General features: G+C 35.8%; 1 protein-coding gene across 1 annotated transcript in view; it reads right to left on the bottom strand.

The window, feature by feature from the left end:
* The window catches only part of IL15 (interleukin 15), a 43,084-nt gene that overhangs the window by 3,888 nt on the left and 18,182 nt on the right, over window positions 1-21,014 (bottom strand). The window contains exon 4 of the mRNA XM_010008995.1: window positions 621-730. Within this exon, the coding sequence (XP_010007297.1) occupies window positions 621-730 (110 nt within the window). The remainder of the gene's footprint in view (window positions 1-620; window positions 731-21,014) is intronic.

Genomic DNA, 21,014 nt, shown 5'->3' with positions numbered 1-21,014 from the left:
GGAAAGACAGACCAATTGTCAACAACAAGGAGTTGTTAAACAGTTAAGCCTTAATGAAAGGCTCAAAAATTACAAGATTTTTATGAAAGTTAAAAGAGGCATTTTATAACAAGAATTAGAGGACGCTTACCATGATTTTGCCAGGGGGAGAAAGAGAAGAAATGACAGATCTTAGCAAAGAGATTTAACTGAAGGGGCACAAGGAAAAAAAGTGGGGCAAGTAGGCCCTAGGAGCAGGGCTGGTTTTCTAAGACATAAAAGTGGAGTGAAATTCAAAGAAGGCATCTCATATGCATCATTCATCATTCATATTTTCAAATGCTCACGTGTGGGGATTTTTTCATTGCAAAGCCATATGACAATTGATGGAGGTCTGTAAATGCAACTGCAACTACTTGAGGGTTATCAGAGAGATAAGGGCAAATATGCATTCTTGACCAGACTGAGCTGAGCCAAAGACAGAGTAAAATACAGGACTGTGGTCTATGAATCAGTGGAGGACTACACATCCTGGTAGGAGAGGATCCACTCTCTAAAGTGACCAGAGGCAAGTAACAGCTGTAATAGTAAAAATTAATAATTTATATTTACTGTCTAATTGACATTGACTTTGTAGTTACCATAGGAAGAAGATGATTAGTCTCATCTCATTCTTTAAAAGGCAAAGTAAATGGCTCTTCAGCAGAAGATATAGCTGATGTTGCAGACAAATACTATTCAGGTGTGTTTTCTGAAAGACACAACCAAGACAATAGCTTTTCATAATCTAATTTCACAGAATTTTGCTTTACTACTGACTTAATTAACGAATTTTACAAGACATCCAATCAAGACAAGACTACCTGTTGTGTATAGATTGAAAGACCAACTGATTTGTAGCTTGCAGAAATATACAATCACTTTACAAAACTGTTGGTAGAAAATCAGATGCTGAAGACACACTAAAAAAATCTGAACTCATCCTGGGCTCCTTATTTATTTTTCTGTTCATACTGTAGGCTGCAATTTAATGCAGGGGCAATATTAAAGGATTGTTTTGTTTTCATCCTGAAGATCTTTCCCATGGCTATATTTTATCACCCAAATTCTATTAATTACCTACAACTATAATCTTACCTACAATATCATGGTTGCATATATATTAAACTGTATCAAATACTTCAAATACTGTTGTTATGTGTATAGATCTTAAATACAATATTTGGATATAGTATATATTTATACTTCTTTATTTACTGTATATACATCTAAAACTGGGAAGGGATACTTTTAAGAATTCTGTCAGAGGACTCCAGCAACTGGAGATAAAGTATTTGAATAGTAAGCCAGTTTGTGGCTACATTATGTCTTACATTCACTTATTCCTTTTTAATTGTAAAACTATTACAACTATCCTTTTCCCAGGTGTATAGCCTGGGAACCTTTGTTCCAAAGTTACAAGCCCTTTGAATTAAACTGATACAGTTCCTTCATAGAGGAGGTTAATTATCTGCAACTGGGCTTTTGATCTAAGGTTTTATTTCTTACCATATATACAGCACTTTTATATTACCTTACTGAAGCAATGTTTCTTTAGCAGTAGTTTGTTTACATATTAACTTGCAAGTGAACATTTAAAAGTGGGCCAGAGAACAAAGTAAAACAAGAGCTAGCACTGTGCCATGGTAAAAATATCAAAACGGAAGTCAATCTATACATTGTCAACCTTGCAGCTAACTTACTGAAAGCAACCTTCTTAAAACATCTACTGGCAAACCCAAGAGAGTTATACAAGCATCAAAGGGGAGCTCTGGAAAGTAAAAAAGGTTTTAAATACATTGCGGGTATTTGTTTCCAAAATCCATAGATACAGCTTAAATAGCAGAATAACATAATCACTACATAAATTTCCACACTCAATAATGGAAAGCAGTGCAAGACCCTTTTATCACCTGTGTGTGTCTAAAACCTCTTAAATGAGAATTATGTAAATCATAAATAGGTAATCTAAATTGCAGTGAGAGCAGAGCAACTAATCTCTCATCCATCTTCTGAATTATTTCAGTATGGAACATGCTGTGTTATTGTTACCCAAAGAATGTCTAAAACCAAGGGACAACCTGTTACTGTTTCCACAAAAAATGGAAATTGAAAATATGTGAGTATTAAAAACAAAATATGAAGTATATATAAATAATATTATTTTTTAAAAAATATACAACAATATGATTGAAAAGAAACTGCTTGGCTCTGGTCAGAAGAACCTAAATCATTGTTGTAATATGACAGAAAGGCTGTAACCTTTCCACAGTTACTATAGTTTGATCTGAAATTCTTCATTATCTTGGTTTTGGGGGGAGGGTTTAACTCTGCATACTAACTGGTTTGATTTGATTTGCCAATCCTTAAAATATTCTATTTTGGTTTTTGGCTGAAAAAAAAATAAAATTATTTGAGGTTCAAAAATAGTGCTATGGGGAAACTCAAAGTGCATTCAAAAAAATCTAAAATCTGATTTCTTCACATAGTTAAAGAAAACATGTTTTAGTCCCATGTTTAATTTTAAAATATTTAAAATATATTAGAAAAATTTTGCAATAGATGAACAGCTTTATCATTGTACGAGCCAGTTTTTATCAAACAAGATGAGATGGCTACAAAGGAAAACATGAAAGACTTGTGTTGGATCCATAAGCACTTCCCAGCTTTTTGATTCATAATTAGTGTTATGGGGCCTTTAAAAAGCTGCTTTGAGAGCGAGTTCCAGTCCAAATATGTTGTCAAATTTATGCCACAGAACAAAGTATTCAAGGTAAGGAAAATAATACATTATAATACCTAACGAATAATGAACCAGTATGATCATTAGTTTGTCATTTGCTTCCTTTCATAAATAATTATGATGACAATGGAACGCAGTATTCGTAGTGGTTAATCTAGTTGCCTTGATCTTTGATTTTCTTAAATGTGATAGGTAACTATTTTATTTTATTGTTTTTAGAAGTAATAAAGAACTTGTACTGATTGTAAAATATATAAAGAATATACTACACATATACTGTAAAGGGTATTCCATTTGAATTCAAAGAAAGAGGTTCTTAATGTCCAGTAGATCACGTAGCATGTCTCTTTCAACAATTCAGGGCTGTTTCCTACTGGAATTTCTTAATTATTTAACACAAACTATTATTCAGTAACATCAAGAATGTTAACTCCCTTTACATGCTAGGAAAAATTATTCACCTGTCTTGAGCACACATTGTTGCAATGTAAACATTTTTTTGGCTAGTGTCAGTTTTTCATTTCATACTCTATTTAATCATTAAATAATTCCTCTATGTCTTCTATGTCTTCATTACATCTCTGATATTTACCCTTGTTTTATAGAAGCTTGAACTTTGGACAAGGGAGTAGCTCATATTTAAATACATGCATATTTTTATCTGTAGCTTGAGTCCTGATAACCTCCAACTCTATGTTAAGGATTAAAGTCTCTGTAACTGAATATATGTTATTCAAAAATGTAATTGAGAGTTATGATATACACACTAATCTGTTTGGAAAATGAATGCTGCTTTTTTATAATGAAGCTAAAATGAAGCACTTTAAGAGCAGTTACCACTGGGTAAATCTAAGCCACAGGAATAGCTTTTTCTCTTTAAATAAGCAAACATATAAGCAACTGACAAAACTTTTCTTTAACAAGGCAAGAACAGTTGCTGCTTTTGGCTGTCACAGAAACTATAATCTAATAAAAAAAAAAAAATTCATAGGTCTTTGCAATATTTGCATTACATGTGAAGGAAAGTAGAAAGCTAAAATCACATCTTTGCCTATATACAATGTATCTAAATGTCTTTATTAAAGATTTAGTTATACATTTCTCAGGGAATCTGTGAGTTGTGATATTCATAACTAAGAAAGTTTATTTGCTGTGCAAGTTCATGTTATCTATGAAGGTCCAGTATTTTTAATTGCTTATTTTGAACTGTGTTAGGGGTTTTTTTAAGAGTATTTATGTCCTAAAACTACAAGTCCTTGAGCAGCTTTTCTTTATATGTGCATACACTTGCAATACTGTTCTTCAGTCTAAAAAAAGCTCTTTCCTTCATTGTAATCCTTTTTTGATAAGTAAGTTGACACAGTCTTTTCTCAGCCTGCATTATGCTTGACTGTTGTACTAGGTCTAGTGTAGATAGAGTTAATTTTCTTTATAGTAGCTGGCATGGTGTTATGTTTTATATTTGTGACCAAAACTGTTTCAATAACTCACCAGTGTTTTAACTATTGCTGAACAATGTTTGCAAGGCCTTCTCTTTTTCTCACTCTGCTCTCTCCAAACACCTCCAGCCCCTGGGGTGAGAGGCATCATGGCTGGGACAGCTGATCCAAACTGAGCAAAGAGATGCATCATACCCTGTAACATCACACTCAGCATTAAAGGGAGGGAAGGAGTTTTTCAAAGGTAAGTATTGCTCTGAGACTGCCTGGGCATTGCTCTGTTGGGAGGTAGTGAGTGATTGCTTTTGCATTACTTGTGGGGTTGGTTTGGTTTTTTTTTCATATTTTTTTCTTTACTTATTTAATTATCTTTCTCTCAGTCCCTGGGTTTTTCTCACTTTTACCCTTCCAGTTATCTCTCCTGTCTGACTAGGGTGGGGAGTGAGCAAGAGACTGGGAGGCAGCTTTGCTGCCAGCCATGGCCAGCCCACTACAACTATACAATGCAATTTCTTGAAGACACTTGCTTCTGTTTCTGTGATCTTCCTAGCAATCCTCCTATGCTTCATTGTTCTTGAGAAGAAATGACCAGAAACATACATTATACTGAGATGTCATGAAGAATTTAGAAACTGGTGCTTCCATTAGGAAATAGGGAACTGGCTAGTGCTGGGGTTTCCTTAATGACTGTATCACACTGGTGATTCATACTTCAATAACATGTTCCCCTACCAGAACTTTGTGTCCAGCTTATTCAGAATCCTGGAATGTCTCAAGAATTTTTCACTATTTGCAAAAAGCTATCCCCCACCCTCAAAAATAACCCAAACAAAAACCCCCCAAAAAACCAATCACCAAAAAACCCCAAGTATGACCTGCTTAATTTTTGAGTAATCTTAATTTTTTCCCTAACACAAAGGTCTTATCTTGACCAGTCCTTTCTCCCTTTCCCTCTGGGCTTCCTGGCTAGTCTCAATGGTACTGACAGACATCATTAGTCCTTGCATTCCTTACTCCAGTAAGCAAATCAGCTGCCTTAGACTTTTCTCTCTTCTAACAACCTGTATTCTATTTTTGTTCATCCTTGGCCTCTCTTTTTTGTATGCATGATATGTTGCTCTTCTCTTATTTGTCACCACACAATGTTTTGTTCCTGCTCCTTTCTCATCTTCATTCTCTAGTGTAATAAACCTCTTCTTGAACATTATTTATCCTGCTTTTGTGAGTCTCTACTTCTGCTCTGTTGTACAGGTACGTGTTCTCAACATATTCCCTTAGACATCTTGTGCAACAAAAGCCTGTAAATCTTCTGTGTTACTACTGCAAATTTCTCTCTAAAATTATACCATCACTTTCACCTTTCTCTAGTCCTTGGATATTTTATTGAGCAACATCTCAGCCATAAAGTGTTTTTTTCAGATCCGTATTCAAGTACAGTCTACATGAGCTCTGCGCCTCTTCATTTGCATTGCTTCTGCAATTCTTCTCCCTCAGTGTCTTCTTTGCCTCAATAATTATAGCCTCCTTTAGAGAACTCGGCCCCTTTCCCCAGCGAAATCTTCTCCTGTGCAATTAATTGCTCTGTCCTCTTGTGCTGGGGCAATCCCTTTCAAGGGGACAAAGTGCCAAGTAGCTGCGCAACTAGAGAGCTTCATCTATTTAAGGTTGTGTACTGTGCATAATTTAGCTCATTCTCTATGCTCAGAGACATAGAGAGAATTTTTAATGTCAGAATCTATAAGATTAGAAAGAAAACAGGTGTTTTCCCCATTTGTATCCTAGTCTTGTATAAAAGAAGCTTGCTTTTTTTTTTCAGGATAAAAGTTATGGAGAGTAAAGATTTAATAAACTAATAGAAGTTACTAAAGAGGGAATGGAGCCCATGAAAAAGCTATACTTGTGAACTAGATAGATGTTTCAGTATTGCGCCCTTAAATAAGTAATTTTGAAATCAAATTTTCATGGATTATGAATAAGTTTTAGAGGAAAGACATTTTCTTAGTGCCTTGTTCTGAAGTTAACAGTGGAAAACACTGCAGGCCAAAAGCACAGACTCAGCAAAGGATCTTTCATTCCTAGGTTCCTCTAGACAGTTTAAAGGGAAAAAAAAAAAAAAAAAAAAAAAAAAAAAGAGGGAAACAATGTCAGAATGTATGTATTCTGATGGGATGGAATTCAGAGATAAAAAACAGAGAACCACATTAATGTACTCAGAGAAAACAAGAAACTCTGTAGCAGGTGGTGAATTTTTGCAGCTGTAATTTTAAAATTGGGCATTCTTTAAATATTATTACTATTTGATTACTTACCTTTCACCCTCATCTCCCCAACAACTATAGCTTTCCTTTTTTATTATTGTATAGAGTCAACTCTGCTGTGTAGTACTATTCTACCTAGCTTATTTTGTTTGTGTGAGTAGTGTTGACCTTCAAAAGGGTATTCTCAGCAATCACCATGGCATAAAACTCTTTCAGTTTAATCACTTATGCATTTATGTGTTCTTGGTTTGCTTAAATACTTGTTGATTTGACTTTGACAGTCATCCAGTAGGACTTCCTTCTCCTGCATGCTCTTGCTAACTGGTATTTATGCCAGATATAATGTTTGCAATAACTCTTTGAAAATTTTTCCAAAAGGCCACAGAGTCATTGCTATTCCACTCAATAATTTAAACGTTAGAATCTGAAATGTAAGAAGTTAAATATTTCCTTTGGCCTTTTTTTGAAAAACATGCCTAAGGCCTGGGGCTCATACCATTGCTTTATGAAGATGTGTCTTGTACTCGACTATAGGACTGAAAGGGAGCTTTTCCTTGGTGCAAAAGTAAAAAGTATATCTTTCCAAAGAACCCTGTAATTGCAGCAGCAATGAAACCTGACAGAAGTGCTGCAGTATTTAGGGATAAATATTACTAGTAGAATGTAAATATGAATATTATAAATTAATATTTTTAGTCTTTCCTGTCTGTCTGCTTTCACAAATTTGTCAGTCACTCTCAGAAAAGGGCATACGCCATGACCACAGGCCTCATCCATTAATAGCTCTCCTTGATGTAGGAGTGCCAGTTCCTCATTTACATGATTGAGGGACCAGGACATCAAAGATGTTGCTTACTGCATAGGTTAGACTTGCCCCTTGCCTGTCAATTCAGCATTTTTTTAATTAAGCATTTAAGCATTTTTTTACCAGCTGGCAAAAAACAGCCAGAAAAGAAAGCTCATTTATGCTGCTTTCTTTTTACATCCTTCCATGTAGTCTCAGACTTTTCAGGTTATCAACTACTTACTAAATTATACAAGATCAGCTCCATGTTGTCCTGATGCAAACATACATGACTTGTTTTGGGAAATCTGGGTTTCAGATTTCAGAGTGAACTAACACCGGATGCCATGATGAAAGGTCCCTGAAAGAGATAATTGGGTGTTCACATATAATCCTCTAGCTATAAGCACATACAATTCTATAGCCATCAACCACTGACCAAGTCTGAGACTAGGAGTGGATCCAGCTGCACCAAGATTCCTCTCTGAGGAGTTTAGAAAGCAAGGGGATCCTCTCTGAACCCCATGACTCAACAGCAGGGTCTCCCTTACCTTTTTGTGTCTCCAGTAAAAAAAGTACTTCATAGGACTGCTATAAGCAGTTGTGTATAAAATACTAGGTAATACTGCAAAGCAGAAATAAATCCCTGGATGCCTTTATGTTATGGTCTCCCTTACCTTTTTGCATCTCCAGTCCCTGTGTAAATCATTCTAAATTAGAATCTGATATTCCTGCAGTATGTTTCCTCCCTGTAGTAAGTAATAGAATGAGCCTTGCCATCAAACTCTGTTAAGTCACACTGTTATCTAAGCACTCATCATAATTAGTGAAAAGGTCTTACTGAATATATTCTTCTGGATTAGTAAGCCGTTGAATCACAGGAGATTCAAAATGTAAAGAACTTGAATAAAACACTAAAAACAGAACTAGAACTCATAAGCCCTGGTTTGTTTAGCAAAATGTGTCCTCGCTTGTATATAACCCTGTAAATATTAGCAATATTTTCCTGGCACAGCAACAAATATCCAGGGATTGAAAATATAATTAGGAATAAATTTTTGTGCTTTTGGAGTAGGATGTTAACATCTAAAACAGTGCCAAACACAGAGAGTTAAACAGTAAAAAATGTAAGGGATGTCATGCTGACATACAAAGATTAGGCATCATTAGACCATAAAATAGTTATCACAGGAGCAATTGCTTAGCAAACAATGTTTCAGTCTCAAAAAAATACTCAGCTCAGAGACTTTGAATGGTATCACATGCTAATAGAGGTCTGTAACACACTCGTCACAGATAGAAGACTAGAACTAGCAAATGGTGTTCAGACCTTTTTTTAAAAAAATTAAAAATAAAAAAGGAAAAAGATAATTTATTATCTCCTCTTATAGCTACACTTTCACTGGAATTTACTGTATCCTGAAGTAAACAGTCTGAAATACTCTACTTTTTCTTGTGTTTTTATTCTTCTTCGAGGAGCAGAAAGTAATCCTCACATGTGCCAATTGTCATAGCTTTACTGAAACCAATGAAGTCATTTCCAGAGTTGTTGAGAATTTGACAAAAAGGTTAATCTGAGAGAAACAGACTAAATCAACAGTCAACAAAGTAACTCTATTGTAGACTTGTCTCATATTTCTGCATAGAAAAGGAAAAGAAGTTTGGAAAGGAGATTATTTTTTCTTAATATTACTCCAACTCATGTATAAATAACAATGCAGTAAGAATTACAGCCACTGATCAATCATTCTTAGTTTCTTGCCTTAGGATACAGGAAAATTGATTATTGGAACATAGTGTGTGCTACAGAAGCCTCCCCATTTCATGTAGAACTTGAATGTATTTTTGTGGAATGTAACAAATTATGAGATTGCATAGTGAGCCATGTTTTCTATATGTATGCAAGTTATGAGTGCAATACAGTAGTTGTCATTATTTGAGGTTCCTTCAATTTGTATGGGTGATGGTTTTCCTTCATTTCTTGAGAGCCAAATGCAGAATGTACAGAGGAATGGAAGAAGTTGTGTGTGTACAAATAGAGAGCTGAAGCAATGCTAAATTTTCTTAAATTGATTTCTATGTTGTAACCCTTAAAAAAGAATAAACAGTAGTTCATAGTTCTTAACAATGCAGCACAGCACTCATCCAGAAAACTTCAAAATTTTCTTTCAGGCAAGGTGAGTCTAATAGCAAGTACATTCATTGTAACAAAAGTGTTTTTAAAAAGATTGAATAAAGTACTTCATAGGACTGCTATACGCAGTTGTACATAAAATAGTAGGTAATACTGCAAAGCATAAATAAATCCCTGGGTGCTTTTATTTTATAAAGCAGTGCAGAACAATATTATTGAAAAGGAGTAAACCCTTGGATGAAATTATAGGTCTGGGATTGCTTACTTCATTGATTTAACATACAAGATGTTAAGGCAAAAGCAAATCACTTTGTTGACAGTATTTAAGTGATAGTAAATCTTTTTCAAAAGCTCCCACAAGATGCAAAATAAACTGTAAGAGATTAAATATATAATGTAAGTTTAACCCATGGCCACATTGCAAAAAGTCAATCAATTGTATTAAATTAATATTTATGTATATAAATGTTACTTGAAGAATAATTATTACTCTTGCTAAGTAAAAGGATAATTTTGGGAAATAATGTAGCCTGCCAGAAAAATTACTACTTCTTAAAAATTGGGAAGTGCACATCCTCAGATCAATATCAATCAATAAAAAAACAAGCAAACAAAATTCAACTCATTTAAAAAAAACAAAACCTGCTTTCAGCAGCTCCCACTGAAATAAATTCCTGATTCAGCTGTAGGTAACTGGTTTAGTAAATGAGCCACATCTGCTTTGTAGGAAAGAATAAGAGGAGGTAAAGATAATATTTCCCCACAGTCTTTTTCAACCAAGTTTTTTGATCACTTTTGATGGGTAAAGCTAGAAATTAGTTCTATGTTATTCTAAGCTAGGGCTGCTATGGTGTTTGATCTGCCTCACAATCATAGTCTCTTAAAAAATTTTAAAATGAGAAAAGATATTAAAAATGGTGTGTCATACTGTTTGCCTAAACAATGCTCAGTTTGCTGGAGGCAATAGAGCCCTCCTGTCTCATAAGGCTTTTCTTTGCTCTCCCACCAGGGCTGCTTACAGCTCACTTGCTACCAAAGGAAGGTGTCTATTTTTCCTGAATGGAAGCACAACCTTGCAAACTAATTTAGTTTGTTGCCTTTTGTAAAATTTGTTGCCTGTGAACAGCTAACAAATTTTATTTCTGACAGATATTCACCCAAATTCCATGTAAGGTCCACATGGCTGGTGAAGTGAGAATCAAATTTAGAAGTCTCCAAATATATGGCCATTCACATACAGCCTGGCACTGTCTGCTCTTAAAGCCAAAACAGGCATCATGCCTACTGCATATGAGACATGGTGCAGAATGCAACTGAAATTAAAACTGTAAGGAAACGTCACATAAATTATCCCAGATGAGTCCCAAGCTGCCACCTGGCTTCTGAAACTTCCCCGACTAAATGTTTGAAGTCCTTTGGCTTAGCTTTCTACTGAAGTCTTCTGATTGCATTCTCAGTGACTCATGCTATTAAAAATAAATCTCTGGGCATTTCCGTGTGGGAACTCAAGAGGCCAAGGAACCAGCTGACTCTGTCTACATGAGCATTCATCTTTGGGTTTTTTTAAAAACTTAACTGATAACATTGGGTGACTATTCGGACATGGGAACAAAACCAGAACAAAATGAGGTTTTGTTGACCTATCTCAGGTCAGAATGAACATACCGACACACTCTTGCTACTTTCAAAGATTACAGCAACTCCCAAACAAAAAAGCAAAGTTGTTATCAATGCATTTTTTTCCAAGGATCAAGATGGCACAATAGGCTCGTTCACCAATGTTCCTTGTGCCCTTTCTGTAAGACATGCAAAATGGATGTTCAGCATAGCAAAGAGTATGGCTAAAATGTGCACACTCAAGAGTTTTACACTTTTATTCCCTAAAATATATCCTATTATTTTGAGAATGCTCCTTTTTTTCCTTCATATTGAAATAATTCAACTCATACAAGACAAGATTCAAATATTCTTTAAGCATGTTACTTCCATTCCTAATTCTTTGGAATGGAGACTAATAAAAGTTGTAAACAAAATATAAAACAAATTGGAAAGCAAAAAAAGTTGTAACTCACAGTCTGCTAGGATAAAAGCACTGTAACAATTAAGAATCAGAGTGTATAACTTACAAAATGGCTAAAGACACATTATGGTTGTTTTGGTTCTGGGTTTTTTGTCTGGTCAAAAATACAAAGTAGTACCTTTAAAGTAAAGGTTTCTTCCAATTGGAAAAAAAAAATAGTGGTTATATGAACTAAAGAAAATTACACTTTAATTTGAAAATATTTGAAGTATAAAAATAAAATTAAGATACATAATTTAAATTAACGGGATTTTGTTTTCTGATATTTAAGTCAGGACAAAACAGGTGTCTTCTTTTGCTTTAAGATAAATCCATCTGTCCCAGTTCTTAGATGCTACCACACTTTTGATATACATATGAGCACTGAGCCGTTAGGAAAGGTACTGGCAAGATCTCTATGTCCTAGAAAGCATGAGAGATCACTCCTAGCCCTCCATCTTCTTGAATCACCTTATTATTGAAAAGTCATTTCTATGAAGCATAAAACAGATCTTGAGTTGGCCTTCTCAACTTACATATGTTGTTTCACATTCAACTCTGTATCTTACTCAGAGTGGTAGTCAAATTATCTATTATTTTCTTGTTTAAAAATGTCACATATACCCAGCCTATAAATAAGCATTATTTTCAAATCATTCACCTTTAGCTGGATGAAAATTACTGGAAAACTACTTTGTCCTCACTATGACCCATGTATCTTGAAATTGCACACAGTTTAAAATGAGACCTGAAATATTAATATCATTTAAATTATGCAAAATAATCTACAGGCATCTATAAAATCTTTTGAATCCAAGAGATATTTTCAGTTACATGATGGCAGGAGATGAGTGGGGGTTTTGTCCTTCAAGAAAAAGTAGAACATGAGAAAAGTTTCACAGAGGTTCTGTTGGGAGAAGAAGTCTCATAAATACTTGAAGAGTGAGTGAATCAGTAATTTACGTGCTTTAGACATTTCTGTTATGTCACCATATATTTTTTATATGTTCAGGTACTGTTATATAACCGCTAACCAAGATTACAAATGTTAGTGGCATTGGGGGGTTTGAGTGCAATGCACAAATCATGTGGTTTTGAGTATGGGATAACAGAAGAGTAGCAAAGTCAGTAATGCTGCCTGGGTTATATATCCTCTGGGTATCCAGCTGCTGAATATTGTTTTCTCAAGGCTCAAGATAAATTTGAATAGAAAAAGGAGAGCTACACTCCTTGCTCTTATCAGCTACAGGGAATGCAAATGGTAACAGCAGGTACCCATAACAGAATTTGCAACTGGGTTTATGGCCACAGGGAATTCATAGCCAGTGTATCATTGCTCTTTACTAGGTTTTCCCTAGAGTCTATCTAGCTCCCAGTTCCTTCCTTTTCCCTGGTAAGGAAACGAAAGCAAACATTGATTTTAAACTATGGACTCCTACAGGTAGAAATGATGGCATAAGCTGAGGAATGCATATGAAATCAATGCTGGTTTTACTATAAAAATTCAATAAGGGATGTCCTGGCTTGAGCCAGGATAGGACAAATTTTCTTTCTAGTGATTTTACTTTTCTTTTAAGTAGCTGCACTTGCTGAAATTAACAGCATGGTTTTTGGTCATTGTCTGCTTCTAGGACTGGAAATGCTCAATGTTTATAGTTCTGCTGGAAAATGATGGGCAGAACCAAGGACATTGCTTGGTGCTGAAAAACATCATGCTCTGAAACAAAAGGGAGCGAAGGGGTCACACCTGTGACCCTCCAGTTAGGAGGAGCAGACCAGACAGGTGACATAAATTGACCAAATTAAGTATTCCATCCCATATGCATCATACTCAGTATAAAGCTGAGAGATCAGGAGGGTCAAGCTTTCTTTGTCCATGGCTGGCATTCTGGTAGGATGCTGTCTGTTCATCTGCCTTTGATCCCAATGTCTGTGTTCCTGAATCTGTGTGTTCCTGCATCCAGCTCCCACCTGCCACTGGCTCGAGTAGTCAAATCTAACTAACAGTTTTTATAGAGCAATGAAGCTTAATTACCTCTTGTAAGTGTTTTATGTGGGGAAAAAAATTTCTTCAGTAGTCATCTTCTGACCTGATACCAGCATACTGTGTATCAGAATCTCAGTACATGAATGTTTTTGAAGACTGGGGGGCAAAGAGAACTTGCCTGTTCCTCCAAAACATCTCTGATGTGATGTAGTACATGTAAATTTTTCTAGATTTCTTTTTCAGGTGTCCTACATCAGTCTGCAGGAGCTAAGCAGAAGTGAGCAAAGCCAAGCACAGGAGATTAATATAAACGAGAAAAAATATACCAGGAAGCCTCAGCAGTTTTTCCAAAGCAGTGTTGTTTGCTTTATTTGTAATGATCTCTTAAAGGTGTGAATTTCACAATTCACAGCATATTCATATTCCTTTTGTTATAGAGTTACAGAGAATACTGATTCAGTCACAGAATAAGCTCAGTTAAAGGATACTAGCTGAGTAATTTCTAAATTGTGGTAAAAGTTTCACTAGCACACAGGCAACTGTGTGTCTGATTTTTGTCTTTTTTAAAGCTGAGTGGATTTAGGAATTAATTTCAATAATTTTATATGCTACTTAGTTACATGTATATCTGCATGATTACTATCAACAAAAGATAATAGCTTGGTTGAAACAAACTGATTGTGTTTGCCTTTGAACTAATTATTTAGAAGGAAAAAAAAAAGTGGAGTTATCACCTGCATTTTTGAAAGTCACAAGTTGTTTTGAGATCTCAGACTTTATGTTAACTCTAAACTACTTTTTGTCTAATGTTAGCAACTGCAAACATCTGCTAAGATGGAACCTGTTTTACTGAACTACAACTATTGTCTGAACTACATAAACCTAAATGCTAATGTTTCCCAAAAGAGATTACAAAACAGCTCAATAATTCATACAAAATGCAAAAGGGAAGCATGTATTATGTCATTGTTATGGCTGGGAAACAGACACAGTAATATTGCTTTACTGGCTTCTGGTCACACATAGAATTTGTGGAGCTTTCAGGAAGTGGACTGAATTCTCCTAAATGCCAGCATGGTTTTTAAGGTGAACAAGCATTCTGCTCCTAAGAAATTATATTAGTTTCTCCTCTGGGATCTCACAGCGAGATTATTTTTCTGAAGTTGGCTATTAAACTAAACACTTTACAGTAAAAATCTCAGTATCTCAGTGACATCTAAGCCATGTTTCAAAGATCTTGAGACACTGCATTGGTTTATTATGCAGTTTCATAGAGTTAATGTCACAGACTAGAAGAGGCTTCCAGGAGACCAATTCCTAGTTCCAAGACAAAACCAAATATCGGCTTCTTTTTAAGTAAAAGATACCACTGAATTTGGATTATGGAATGTTACTGCTTGAATAAGTTGGTTTCTGCTGACTAAACAAAAATGTAGTCCTAAGCTTTTGGGCACTTTGAGGATTTGGGGGGGTTTGTGTTTGTTTGTTTTGGGTTTTTGTTGACCTTTTTAATTCTGGTAGATAACATGACAAACTCAAAACTTTTACAAACCAGAGAATGTAGTATTTTCTCCAGCTTTTTTCGTTGCCATTGTTGCAGGTATCTCCTGTAATGCCCAGTCCCTGCTGGTCTCACAAAATATAAGGAAGCTAATGTACTGTTTGATGATACAGGATATTGGATTTGAGGTGAACAAACAGCCTTTCCTGTGTGGTAGGTTCATCTGTGACTGTTCTAAGGAGGGGAAATTACATTGAACAGTGAGAAAGAGAGCAATGGAATATCTACAGAGGCAAAAGCCTCATGTTCTAGATCTTTTTGTTTGAAAGAAGAGTGGTAGCTGAAAGGGGGAAGCATAAATGATTTCTAAATAATTGACTAATGACATTAAGAAGAGTACACTCTGCCATCTGGCAAATAAAGACTGCTTCTTTACAGGAAGAAATTGCTAAAGTCCAAAATGCCATAGCATACCACTCAAATTTTGTTGACAATTTTATGTGCAAATCAACAACAGCTGAGAAGTTCTGTTAAGGTGATTTGGGGTCTTAATTCTTGCATATTATTTGGTCATCTCTCCTTGGAATTGGTATCTTGATGCAAAATGAAGTTCACATAATTTATTACAGAGAACTTTAAAATTAGACCTCTAGTAGCACAGAGAGATGTATCTTGGAAAGGCTAAACCTGATGAAATACACTGCAAAAGTCTAAGACCAGCCTTCAGCATTCTGGATTCTGAATAGAAACAAGAGAGCAGGACAGTGGGGCAATTCTTTAACTATGTGGAACATGGTAACGAGGGAAGAAACATCTTTTTGGAACAAAATAAGCATAACTGCAGACTTGAATCTGTAGTCCATTAAATAATGTTGGGTTTGTCTGGACATGTTTATATTTATTTATTTTTAAGTAAAATCCTGTAGCTATCCAGTATCTTTTGGAGGAAACTGGAAATCAGAGTCATCATCTCACTGTTTTTGTATAGGTACTAAGCATGCAAATCAAATTTTTCTGTCAAAAGGTTTGTTCCCTGTTGTGACAGGGAAACATGAAGAAACATTTGAGAATCCAGGGAGAGGAAATTTCTTACCCGTATAAGAATTTAGCCAAGACATAAAGGGTTCCAGTTCTACTTTTGCAAAGAGTATCATGAGACACTGAGCTTTATGAGTTTAGTTGGAAATTTTCTGATAGCATAGATGAGAACTAACTGTTAATACCTTCATGGAGGATGTCTTTTTAATATGTATGTCTATTATTAATAATAATAATAATAATAATGTAAATGGCAGAATTAATTTGAAATGACAGGATTTCTATACCTCTTTTTCTTAAAATCAGTGGATACAAATGACACTGAGAAGTCTTTCCCTCTCCACTGCGAGATATCTATTGGAAACTACCCAGGAAGTTTGTAATTGAAGGCAATCCAACAAAATCCCATGTTCTCTCCAAAAGGACTTTGTGAATCACCTGTCTTGAGCTGAAGTGAAACTTCAAGATCGCATTTGTTTTCTTCAAAAAAGAAGTGTTAATATACTTCCACTTAAAGCTGCTTGTTTTGCAAGTAAGTTACTATGCTGACATTTTCCTCTCTTTCCAATAGCTAAAAAGCTGTGAATAAACTTTTCCTGGAGCAGCTTCAATCAAAATTATTTCTTGGCTCAGGAAACTCCTAGTGAATGTTGGGAAAGAACTTTGATTCTCAACAAGGCTGTGCTGCGTAGCAAAATGACTACGTGGCATGGAAATGAAGCTCATTATCATCAAAATCTACTCAGAGACAATCTAGAAGTTAAAAGAGTATACCAAGGAGACTATTCCCCATCAGAGTGTAGCTTACTACCAATCACTAGCTCACCAGTTTGCTGCAGACAGACCAAACACCAAAGCTGTAAATGAGTAGACTGCATCAGTTAAGTGGATAATGAAATCTTGTCTTACTAAACTTTGCAATGCATGGAAGACAGATGGATTTGCATTATTTGGATTGCCAAGCTGCATCAGGACCATTAGGAATCCAGTCTACAGAAGCCCTTCAGGTCTTGCAGTGTATTTGCATGATATTCCAAGGCTCGAGCACTTACTACCCACCATTTACACTGCCCCTGATCAAGTTGCTAGACAAAATGGACAGGAGGGAGAATCTCAGAGTTGCAGAATGACCAAAAAGGTTTCTGTTGGGAGGTAGAAAAGAAGTTTGAAATGGTTAATGGTGAAGCTAATAGCAACATACAGTGTTTGCCCCAAGTGCCTGAAAAATTTTGCCTATTTGGCACAGCACCAATGAAGACAAGGGAAGGGACTTTTACAGTGGTTGGGAAGCAGAACTGCAGAGGCTGTTGTTGATGCAATGTAATCCCTCTTGAGTACAACATCAAGGTTTTCTGCAAGGAAGCTAAAAGTTGAAGGTTTTTATGCAGCTGATCATTTGAACAGCTTTGTAAGGTGTGTCATGCACTCCTTATGATGATGCATTTAGCCTTTGTCAAATATAAATGGTGTCTGCCAGAAGCAAACCTCCACCAGCAAGGCAAACCTTACAACATTAAGTTTGGCCTGGAAGATGAAATATTTCAAATTTCATTGAATGGAACAATGCAGATGTAGTGGGCATGCCTACAGGTATTGAGGCCACAGGTTTAAATTAGCCTACAGTGCTACAAATGCAGTTTATCTGCCTGCTGTCCTTGCCATAAGCACAGAAAGGCAAGTAGCAGAAAAAGAGGTTATCAGTGACATGAAGTGTGTGGTTCTTCTCACCATGTCATTGATTTTAGGACCATATGGCTTTTCTGGACTGGAGTTTTAATTGGAATATTCTCCAGCAGGACCAACCATTTCTGCAGGTACGCCAGCAGTCGTTTCTGCATGTTTCTGTCTTTCTCAGTACTGTTTTCTGACAATTTTCCATGCTTCTCCCTTTTTTCATAGAGGCTTTGCTGTTCATTCAGCTGTCTAATCCCTCTTCTGGATATGGTAACTGATGGATCTTACTCTAAAGGCATGGATGGTGAGCTGAGCAGGTAAGAAAAGAATATTAATTTTTGTGTAGAGGTTTGTCTGTTGTTTTGAATGGAAAATGTACCTCTCTAAGGAAGAGACTTTATTATCCACATTCAGGAGCTAGGGAACGGAAAATATTAATATTACATCCATTTCTCTTTTGCAACAATAATGAAAGTTGAATTTTTCATCAGGCTTGGAATGTTTTTTATGTGCTTTTCCTCTTTGTTTCTGCCAGAGCTTCAAGAGAGAGCATATCTTCATTCAGCTCAGCTGAATACAGAACAAACATTTTAACACAGAGAAAAGAAATAAACACCCAAGGTTGGGGCTGGATTATTTCATTTTCATGAGTGAGTGAATTAACTACATGTACTGGTGGCATTTCAGTGATCTTTTTAAAAGTAAATTTTGGACAGTCAAATTGAGCCAGAGAACATTACATTAGGACTAATGAATCAGCTAACGTAATTAATCTTAATTTGTAGTTTCTTATCATATGGTAAACTATTACAGAAACTTTTAAGAAAATAAAATATTCTGCTTGTCTAGGAGCTGTTAAAGTGGAGCAAGACACTGGGTGAAATGTACATCTCCCTCCTTTATTTACTTTGTTCTCATGTTTATACTAATGTAACTGATTATTTTAAGGATTATTGTCAGGAATAAACTCTCATTCAGAAATATCCTTAAAAACTACTTTCTTCAACACCACTTCAGAGCATCACACAGCCCACTGGCTAGCACTGGGCAGGAACCAGTTCAGTGCGTGCAGAAGCACCCAGGAGTGCACTAAAGATAAGCAATTGTGAGCCTGTAGATTAATATAATCTTTTTGACTGCTTCCCTGTCAAGTTCCCAAGGACCAGCTCCTCTAATCTAACTTTTTGTTTATGGCATCTTTTCTTCTAGCATATAGAGATAACTCAGAGCAAAGTGGCCAACAGACAGAGATTGTTACTCAAAGTCATTTTGGTAATGGAAGGCTTATGTGATTTCTGGAAAACAGACTGGGAATTTTGCTTCATAAATTTCTGGTAATATTGTAACTACCTGTCTGTTCAGCAGTGAGTGATACTATACCTCCATGACCTGATCTCTGGAAACTGTTCTGAAACTTCTAACATTATCACAACACTCTTAGTTAGCTTTTGTGCAGTAGTTTCTAAGATAGTATTTTATATCAATAATCTCTGTGAAAAATAAACAATAAGATAGCTCAACTACAAAAGCATCATCCAGTTCAAATCTTTATTGATCACTGAAGATTTAAAGAAAAAAAAAAATCTTTATAAAATTATTGCAGAGTGCACAATATGACCTCAGTGGATGTAATTCACTCTGCTCTTTTCCTCATAGTAGACTATTGTACCATTATTTACTATTTTAAAATGATTTGCTTTTTTGTCTTGCCTTTTTTTACTTTTAAAAGGCACAAGATAGATATTAATAGCAATATGTTACATCTGGCATTAGATAGTTAGCTCTATTGAGAGGGATGTTGTCTTTTTGTTTGTACCTACAGCAGTCACTGCATAGAAATATGAGAAATAGCATAAAATTATTAATTACAGAGATTATAAAGTAAAAGCATAAATGCCAGATGAACAAATTTGTACATACCTTTAAAAGGGGTAGTGATTCAGTTGTATTTTAAAATGTTCACTGACTTTGGAAGCAAACAAAGTCACTTTCAGAAGACAGGAGACTTTTAAGTTATCATGAAGGATGAAGGAGATTAAATAGGTAGTTATAGCAAAGACAACATTACTATGACCAGAGGGCAAAATAAACTTGCTTACTGAGACAGTCATACAATCCTACCTCTGCATCTTGCTACATAAGTAATGGCTTTTTATATTCTTTAAGAGCAGTAGGGGAAATACTACAGTCAAAACAACACTGGCTGTATTTGTATTTGAAATTCTCAGCATAAATAGCAAATTACTTATTTGTGGTGCATGTGATTTTTCTACAGACTTACAAGCATTGTGGAACAACTCGTACCTGCTCAAGACAAAGGCTCATGACCTGCTTTGTCGTTATCATATATTATATCTTCAGTACTATCTGAGAAGTGTTAGGATATGCAATTTTGTATGAGAACATGATCAGTAGACTTAAAATGTAGGAGCAAAGACTCAGGGAATTATATTCTGGTGCAGAGGGATGCAATTTGATTCAGGAGATGGTAGAAGTGTAGACCAGAAAGAAGGAGATGTAGAAATGAGAGCACTATATCATGGTATAATTTTGAAAGGCCTGGGACCTGGCTCACAGTGCTAGCAGACACTTAAAGCCAGCCAACAAGCAGAAGATACTGTGATCCTCCTAAGAGTGATCTTTTATCTTTTACCTCATTCTTGCAACAGAACACAAACAGCAGAATTGTAAGGAATTTAATTAACACAATAAACTAAACCTTATATAGAGGGATTCTCAACATGTGAGAGACTGGGGTGTGTGACTTATCTATGGTATATTATGCACTTATCTGCTGTAATCCTGCCAACTTTTGATAGGCTACATTGGTGGGATTTGAGTTCCAAATTATTCTCCATGATGAGGAAGGCTATATTTTTCCTGCTTTTAAGTAAAAGCTTTGGCTATGGCATAATCACTCTGGCGTTTTGCACAAAGTCATGTGAAACTGCTGGGTAATCAACTATTAACTGAGTTTTTAGGTGATTAAATCTTTATGTCATTTCTGCAGAAAAGCAGCTGGTAAACCAATGGAAAAGATAAGCTATAGTTTGAAGTATGAGCAATTACATGTTTTGAAATGAAGAAGCTAAAGAAGCTTTGAGATAACACCAAAATGATCAAAATTCATTGCCGCAAAAAGTCCACCCTGTCCTTAGCAGCAGCTTCACTACCACAACTAGCATGAAGACCATTCAGAAAAATTCCTGTTTGGCTTTTTCCCCCTCCCTGCATATTTAGGCAGGCTGACTTTGCACAGGCACCCACCCACCCACAGTGCCGCACGCTGGCAGGGAGGGCTGTGTGGGATGGGCGTGCAGAGGCCGTGTGGAGGTGCTGTCCTGGCAGGACTGTGCACAGTGCCTGCCTTGGAGCCTGC

This window comes from Chaetura pelagica, unplaced genomic scaffold, assembly GCF_000747805.2.
Source record: "Chaetura pelagica isolate M959 unplaced genomic scaffold, ChaPel_1.0 scaffold221, whole genome shotgun sequence".
Taxonomy (NCBI): domain Eukaryota; kingdom Metazoa; phylum Chordata; class Aves; order Apodiformes; family Apodidae; genus Chaetura; species Chaetura pelagica.
Note: the sequence above shows the minus strand (reverse complement) of the source record. Positions and strands in the feature narration are given on the sequence as shown.